At 50.7% G+C, this 8,601-nt stretch overlaps 1 protein-coding gene across 1 annotated transcript in view; it reads left to right on the top strand.

Annotated features, from left to right (window-relative positions):
• The window catches only part of TMEM132B (transmembrane protein 132B), a 35,245-nt gene extending 26,650 nt beyond the window's left edge, over window positions 1-8,595 (top strand). The window contains 5 exon segments of the mRNA XM_019649027.1: window positions 1,337-1,542; window positions 2,944-3,214; window positions 4,996-5,187; window positions 6,123-7,016; window positions 7,018-8,595. Of these exon segments, the coding sequence (XP_019504572.1) occupies window positions 1,379-1,542; window positions 2,944-3,214; window positions 4,996-5,187; window positions 6,123-7,016; window positions 7,018-7,275 (1,779 nt within the window). The 5' untranslated portion in view covers window positions 1,337-1,378 and the 3' untranslated portion in view covers window positions 7,276-8,595.
• The last annotated feature ends 6 nt before the right edge of the window (window positions 8,596-8,601 follow it).

The raw sequence follows: 8,601 nt of genomic DNA, 5'->3' as shown, positions 1-8,601 counted from the left end.
CCATTGCATATCCGTACCACATCTTCTTTATCCATTCGTCTATCGATGGGCCCTCAGGTTGTTTCTTTTCTCCTTGGTCTTTGATTTCACTCTGCTATGAATGAGGCTCATCTCTTCTTTCTCCTCCTGGGAGCAAATTCATATTGGCACCATTTTGGGGGATTGATGATAATTTGTCTCAAACATGAAGGTTTGCTCTTTGGGTCTGGAAGTTGGCACTGCTGACCTTGCTCTTGGGCCGTTCGCCTGGTCGTGTGAAGGAGTCAGTTGGGCGTGTGTACCTGGGGCTTGGAAGGGAGGCCTGGGATACAGGTACAAATTCAGGTGAGGAATAGAAGCTCACAAATAATTCCTCGTTGGTGGCTTGCAAAACAGGCCTCCTGGTGGCCCTCAGGGCCGAGTGGGGGCACCCTGCCAGCAGCATATGTGGTGGCACCCCTAAATATAGTGTGTGACCTTGAGCCAGTTTCATCCCATCACTGGCCTCAGGTTCATCTATAAAGTGAGATCACGGCCCCCTTGCAGTTTCACGATTCTGTGGTGAATGATTGTTACCTTTGTGTCTTCTGCACGTGAAGTGACCCTTGGTTCCCCCACCAATAATTGACATTTTCCTCATGGCCAGGAGAGGAAGTCATCAACATTTTACATGCTTATCCAGAAGATGTGAAGTGAAATGGGGACTTAAATTGTCTAATACGTAACCTGCTAATGCATGCGCATTAAAAGGGTACTCCCCACCTGCCAAGTCAAAGACCACAACAAAAGGCTACATCCTTGCTTCTATTCTGCAAAATTATAATTTAATGGTGCAAAAATACTGATATCCACGTTTTAGTGCATTTTGTGCCCATTTTCCTACGAGGATTTTAATCTAGTGCAAAGCTCCCTTGGTTTTTCAGAAAAGATCCTCTTTATGGCTTGAATAAGGTGGGTTTGTTGTTTTTTTTTAGTAACATAGCTACCTTTTATGCCGCTTCAAATATGGTGCCAGCGTGAAATACGTCACACCTGAGGTTTGATTAGTGGTGGTTTGAGTACATAAAAAAGGTAAGGTAAAGAAAAAAAACACACACAGAAAAAGGCAACAAAGGTTATGTTTATGGTTTTACTTGTCAGTATTTCATAACACAAAACGGTTTTCCTGGAGTCTTTTTTATCAGAATTTGTCACCAATTAGTGCCTACCAATTACCTTTTGTTGAAGCCACGCTCCTCTGGTTGTCTCGGTGGCGGGTAAGTCGTTCGGAGGCCCTGCAGCTCCTGGGCTGTCATGTCTGGCTTTCCTGTGTGCTTTGCCTGCTGACGCATCTCAGGACTCCGACCCCTCCTCGTAGGTGTCCAACCACTGTGACTCTGTGTTTGTGAATGGGAAGGAGATGAAGAGCAAAGTGGACACGGTCGTGAACTTCACCCACCAGCACTTCACCACCCAGTTGGCGGTCACCGTCTGGGCGCCCAGACTCCCCCTGCAGATCGAGATCTCAGACACCGAGCTGAGCCAGATCAAAGGATGGAGGGTCCCCGTGGCCCCCAACAGGAGGTGAGGAGGCCAGGGTGGATGGCTCTCCGAGAGAGGGCTATGGGTCTGCAGCTCCGGGGGGGCCTGGTGTTGGTGGGAGGCAGACAGCACCAAACAGAGACACTCCCAGTGACATAATCAGGACTGAATAATAAACTACTAATAACTTTTCCTTCTGTCATTCAATGGTTTGCATGCTACATCCCTTTGCCCCTAAAATCATCTCACTTACCAGCAAGCATATTCAGCCCTCCCTTTGGGAAAGTCAAATTGCTACCTCACGGCGCTGGTGGAAATGTCTCCTGTGACTGAGTACACGGCCCCAGACCTTTCCAGCGAGTGACGTGTTGGAAGCGTGTTCTGTGCCTGCTAATCAGCTGTCCTGGCCACATAGGAACCACTCTGGGGCGTGGTTTCTTCATGGGAAAGTAGGAACTTGTTGTGAAGATGAATGGAGTTAGCTATGAACAGGGCAGGGACACGAACAGTCGGGGACAGTGGCCTGGGCTTGGGCCCCGCCTCGCCATGACCATGTGTGTGCCCGTGTCCTCTCTGTGCCTTGGTTTCCTTACCGGTAAAGTCAGGACAATCAGGTGCCCTCACCCCTTGGGGTTCCATGGGGATTAAATGAGTGGAGGGTGTGGCTGGCGTGTGGTACGTGGCTGACCTGTGTCAGCTCTCATCGTGACCTGCGCACAGTGGAGCAGGACCTGGCACACAGTGGGTCTAACTCAGTGCCTGTCAGTGTTTGCCCCTTTCTCTCCTGACACAGAGTCCTGTCCACTGATGGTCACAGGCTAGTCAGCAGCCACCAAACAAGGTCCTCTCACGAAAAGACGCAGGCCAGATCTGTCTTGAGGGGACGGTTCTAGAATAGCAGAGCCAGAGAGAAGGGCCGCCCTCAGGCAGCTTCACAGCCTGACTCACTTGAGCCTCACGCACAGCTGGAGGGCAGTCGTGTTTACTTCCACTGACAAGGTGAGGGGGGCTGGGCCCGTGTGGGGACAAGCACCTCGCTGGTGGCCGACAGGGAGGCATGCAAGCAAGCAGCCCCCAAGCAGCCCTTCCCTCTGAGCCCGAGGTTCAGCGTCCCCCCAAGGTGGGGACAGATTTGGGGTTGCAGATTTCCAGGGTACAGAGAGAGGCCGCCGCCTGCTTAGAGCTGAGCCTCCCATGCTCTGGGCGGGCGAGGCAGGGGCTGCGCGGGCCCTCCGCGTTCCCAGAGCCCGCGTGGCCCCCAGGGACCGCCACGAACGCCAGTGGGATGAAGGAAGGAAGCGGCCGTGCGTGAGCAGCCGGCGAGCGGGCACGCCGGGGAGACAGCCATCTCCCGCGGCCCGCGGCAGTCGCGGGGATGCGGGCACGCGCGCTCCGTGCGTCCTGCACCCCTGGGACGTTGATGGTGGCGTGTTTGCGTCGCAGGCCCACCCGAGAGAGCGACGACGAGGAGGACGAGGACAGGAAGGGGCGGGGCTGCTCCCTGCAGTACCAGCACGCCACGGTGCGCGTCCTGGCGCAGTTCGTGGCCGAGGCGCCCGACGCGGGGCAGCTGAGCTACATGCTGGGCCCCGACTGGCAGTTTGACATCACCGACCTGGTGACGGACTTCATGAAGGTGGAGGAGCCGAAAATCGCCCAGTTACAGGACGGCAGGACCCTGGTGGGGCGGGAGCCCGGAATCACCACCGTGCAGGTAAGGCCACCGCCCACCTGCCCACTGGCCACGCCTTCGGCCACGCCCCGGCCACGCCCTGACCACCCCGGCCACGCCCCCCAGCCCCAATTGTGCGGACGGTGCGCGCAGGGCGGCGAGTGCGCCTGTGCCAACCCGGGCGCTGCCGTGGAGCGCTCGCCTGTTTGAACAGCCTACACTCGACTTCATTTTTGGCACGTTAGAGAGGTTTCCGAAAACACATCGGATTTGTTTTACCAGCCCCAAGGTAAATGAAACACACCGTGGAAGCGGCGTTTCCCCTGGTGTGATAACTGGCTTTTTACACATCACTGATACAAGAGGGCAGAACCTGGGAAAGCTAGTTTTATTTTCCTAACCTTGAGGGTTAACCATTTAGCTGTATTACACCTTGAACAATGGACGAGATGTTTTTCAAACCGTATGTTTACACTAAAAACAACAACAAAAATCCACAGTTCAAAGTTCCCTATTTTGTCATAGTGATGGTAAAACTATTTTCTAGCCAATGATTATGCAGAAAGAGTGCAGCATATTTTTAATGTTACTGCTCATAGTTAAGTCCTAGTTTAGGTGTTGCCGCAGTTAATTTTTGAGAAAGCTGGATTAAATATTATGTTTTGCATTACTTTCCTATCGGTAACCAATTACTGCAAACTTAGCAGCTCAGAGCACCGCTGATTAGTCACTCTGTTCTGTAAGTCAGGAGCCCAGGGGAGCCAGGTCCCTGTCCAGTCCTGGGTTCTGTGCTCAGAGCATCACGAGGCTGAAATCAAGGTGGTGGCCGGGCTGGGCGCGTGTGGGGACTTCAGGGAGGATTTGCTTCCACACTCAGGCTGTTGGCAGAATGCGCTTCCTCCTGAGGTGGGATTGACTGTCAGCCCAGGGCCCCTCTGCTCCCAGAGGCCACCTGCCTTCCTTCCCCCGTGGCCTCCTCCATCACCAGTCATGCCTGAATCACGTCCTTCTCACATTGAATTTCCCTGACTTTCCTTCTGCCACGAGCCGGGGAAAGCTCTCTGCTTTTAAAGGCTCATGTGGTTACATTGGACCCACCTGGAGAGTTCAGGCTTCTCTCCCAGTGTTAAGGCCAGAGGCGCCACATAATATAACATGAGCAATTTTTCCTTACAGTCACAGGTTTGAGAGGTTAGGCAGGACACCTCTGGGGGGACAGTGCTAGAAACCCTGCCTACGGGACAGTCCTCCCCATTTGTTTGTCTCCCCAGTTCCAAACTAGATGGTCAGTTAAGAGGAATGGCTTCTTTGGGAAATAACACTCCCTGTCCCACTTTGCTTCACTGGTTTACCCAGGGATGACACAGTGGCACCCACGACGGTCATCACTGTCCCATAGTGAACATCCCACTGCCAGTGGGATATGAGCATGTGAGCAGGAGAAATGGGCGAGCATGGCTCGCTCAGAGTTTTGCCACAATTCTGCCGTTTTCACACCTACGTACTAATTGTTGGAAAAATGTTACTCTTGGGTGCCTACTACCAAGGCGGGCAATTTTTAGTTGTTGCCTTTAAATTAAATCAAGCTCTTCTTGGAAAGTACACTGCTATTATCATGGTATGAATCAAAGGAAAGAAAATGGATCTAGATGATATTTGTACGACTTCTCCAACTGGCAAGCGTAACTGGACAATAGGATAGCACTTATCTATGTTAAGTTCTGTAAGTGCTTTCATTTAGCAGAATGCTTAGGTGGAAACACCAGTTAAGGAGTTTAAATTGGTACGTGGAGCAGAGACTAGCTTTCTCGCTTCCTCTGAAGGTCCTCTCGCCTCTCTCCGACTCCATCCTGGCTGAGAAGACGGTGATTGTCCTGGATGACCGCGTCACCATCGCAGACCTGGGCGTGCAGCTGGTGGCGGGCTTGTCCCTTTCCTTGCAGCCTCACAGGGCGGACAGAAGAGCCATCGTCTCGACAGCGGCGGCCCAGGACGTCCTTCAAGCCCCACGGCAGGTAAGAGTCCAGGGTGCTGTGTCCCTGGTCCACTGAGCCCCCTTCTCTGTCCCTCACATCCTGCAAAGGGGTCAGTAGAGCACTCATAGCTGGGGCTGAGATTCTCGAAGCTTCTACCTGCTTCCTTCTATCCAGAGCCTGTCTCATCTCTGAGAAACGTGCTCTATGGCTTAGCTATGTTTCCCTGATATATGCATCTATACATCGGCCACGCACCCAGGTGCCATCTGCTTTATAGCAGCCTTCTCTGGGCTAGGCATCGTCTGGTGCTAGACCCTGACCCGAGGATCACGTGACTCACTTTCGCCAAAGCAGATGGCTTCTGATACCTGGAAACCGCCCTGTCGGTACTTGAACAAGCATGGCTAAGAGGCACCAGATGGCTACTGTTTATGACAACGATTGTCACCTCTGAAACTCCCCTCCAGCTTTAAACTTCTGCACATTTTTCAAAGATAACAGGGCACTGTGCCTTCCAAGCAAGCGAGTCTCATGGTGCCTCTTTCCACACACACCTCCGTCCAGTGCGTGCCTTGCTTCATCAGCATGGGCTTCCCAATAAAGAATGTCCCCACTGATGTTATCTGGAGCAGTAGGCTGGTTAGTTGCCCCCCGGATTGGATTCAGATAAATTGTGTTATCTTTCAAAATGTTTCCAGAAAAGTCAAAGTCAAATGTGGCTGTGTGGCATACAATAAATGAATATACACTTGAAGGCATTTATTTAACGTATATTATTCCTCACGTCAGTGGGACGAGAGTGGATTATGAATGCCTGTTCAAGGCGTGCCAAGAGCTGTTCAAAGTGATAAAATATAGATATTTCTTTTTCTCAGTTTGTATATTCAAGTAATATCACATAAGAAATCAGATTTACGTTCTCAGATTTGTGAGAACCTGATTATAACGTGCTGCTTTGGTTTCATTTCTCGTAGGAGGCAATAGTCAGTTCTTGGATTTTGTTCAGTGATGGTTCGGTGACACCCTTAGACATTTATGATCCAAAGGATTTTTCTGTTTCTGTCTCATCATTGGACGAAATGGTGGTGTCTGTCCAGGCAAACCTTCAGCCCAAATGGCCGGTTGTCGTTGCAGAGGGCGAGGGGCAAGGGCCCTTGATTAAGTTAGAAATGATGATTAGTGAGCCTTGTCAGAAGACCAAGAGGAAGAGTGTCCTTGCCGTGGGCAAAGGCAACGTCAAGGTCAAATTTGAACCAAACACCGATGAGCACCAAGGAGGTACCAATGATATCGAGGGCATAAGCCGGGAATACAAAGACCACCTCGGGAGTTCCATACAGCGTGAAGGAAACCAGGAGAGAGCGGTTCAGGGGTGGTTCCAACATGGCGCCTCCGTTGGCCAAGTGGAAAGTTCCAACAAAAGCACAACCCCTCAGTCTCCCATGGGGAGAAAAGAGAAGAAGTTAATCAAGGGCGGTGGCCCAGACTCCTTCACAAGCTTCCCCGCTCAAGGGAAGTTGCCAGAACCCAATAATCCCAGTGACCTAACGGTGACCTCTAGGGGGCTAACGGACTTGGAGATCGGCATGTACGCTCTGCTCTGCGTCTTCTGCCTGGCCATCCTGGTCTTCCTAATCAACTGTGTGGCGTTCGCTTGGAAATACAGACACAAAAGATTTGCTGTGAGCGAGCAAGGCAACATCCCCCATTCCCATGACTGGGTCTGGCTCGGGAATGACGTGGAGCTTCTGGAGAACCCCGTGGACATCACGCTCCCGTCGGAGGAGTGCACCACCATGATAGACAGGGGGCTGCAATTCGAGGAGAGGAACTTCCTTCTGAATGGCAGTTCCCAAAAGGCTTTCCATCCACAGCCAGCTGCTCAGACCTTCTGACTATGTCTATGAGAAAGAGATGAAAAATGAGCCTATAACTCCATCGGGCCCCAAGCGGAAGAGGGTCAAGTTCACGTCCTACACCACCATCCTCCCTGAGGACGGGGGCCCGTACACCAACTCCATCCTGTTTGACAGCGATGACAACATTAAGTGGGTCTGCCAAGATATGGGGCTGGGGGATTCCCAGGACTTTAGAGACTATATGGAAAGACTGCAAGACCAGATGTAAACTCCTTTCTTATGTTTGTATTCACCTTTATGCCTTCTGTTTTTGCAATGGTGGAGCAGTGAGTTTGATCAGCAATAGGGGATGACATAACAAAGCCTGATTTGGGGAGGTCTGGTGGGATCCCTTTCTCAGCAGGTGTCAGAGGTCTGGAGAGCTAGAGCAGCTGGGCTGGAATCTGGGAAAGGTCCCTAACACAGCCACATGTAGGGCCTGGAGAAATTCTAAGACAACAGTTTTACCTGCTGCCTGGTACTAGCTCAGCTCAGATATAATAAACCTGACCCCACAGACATTGTTAGTCATCTTGTGACCAACGGCCGTGTGGCATTAGGAAAGACTCCATGCTGATTTTTCTATTTCTAGACCTTTTAAAGCACACTGGACATTCCTCGCCCTTGGCCTGAGGTTGGACCTCCGCGAAAGATGCTGAATGTAGCACCCTTCTCTGTGATGCGTGATGCTCATTAATTTTATATGCGTTTGCTCCTGCACCTGGTTCCTCTGACCTCTGGAGGTTCTTCCAGAAACACGAAGAAAAGAAATGTCATTCTTTTCTCTGAAATCTGTTTGAGTCACGCCATGGTACTTCCTGTTTGAGTGACATGACGTGTCCCGGTTCTTGTTATTCTGGGGTGTCTGTGCTGGTCAGGCTTTCCCACGCTTCGTTATTTAGGGGCGACATCTAAGAAGCTTACCCTCACGTGTCCTTCCTCCTTTCTGTCGTCGACCTTTCTTGTATCAGATGGGGACCTGGGATTTTACTGAAAATATTATATACTGTGAGGGAGGGCCATCTCTGTACAGTTTTCTACATAAGCTTAAAAAACTTTGGAGAAAAGTTGTGACCCACAAACAATTTATTTTATCTTCTCTGTGTTGGAGGTTCTTGGGGAACCCTTGGAGTGCATTTCTGGGGCAACAGACCTTGAAATAGCTGTATTTCTACGAGTGCTCTGTGGTCAACACAATTTATTATCCAAATGGAAATCTAAATGTAAAACTGATACGCACAGAAAGGAAATTGCACAGGAAATTCCTTCAGCATAAATGTGCCAATTTACCAGAACAAAACATTTTTTAAAAGTAGAATGACATTTCAATTTAGCAATATGTAGAAACCCATCCATCCCTAAAATGATTCCTACCCCCCATCCCCACCCCCAGATACCCCCAGTCAGGACTCTGGCAGAGAGAAAACCCACACAGGGTGTGTGCACTGATGGAGGAAAACAATTGGGTTCCCCCCTAAATTCATAAAATTCAATGACTGTTTCAGAGCTCAAGAAGTAGTTATGATGAAAAAACATAGCTATTGGAAACTCAAAG

Source organism: Hipposideros armiger, unplaced genomic scaffold (assembly GCF_001890085.2).
Source record: "Hipposideros armiger isolate ML-2016 unplaced genomic scaffold, ASM189008v1 scaffold_128, whole genome shotgun sequence".
NCBI classification, from domain to species: domain Eukaryota; kingdom Metazoa; phylum Chordata; class Mammalia; order Chiroptera; family Hipposideridae; genus Hipposideros; species Hipposideros armiger.
This window is presented reverse-complemented; position numbering and strand designations above follow the sequence as displayed.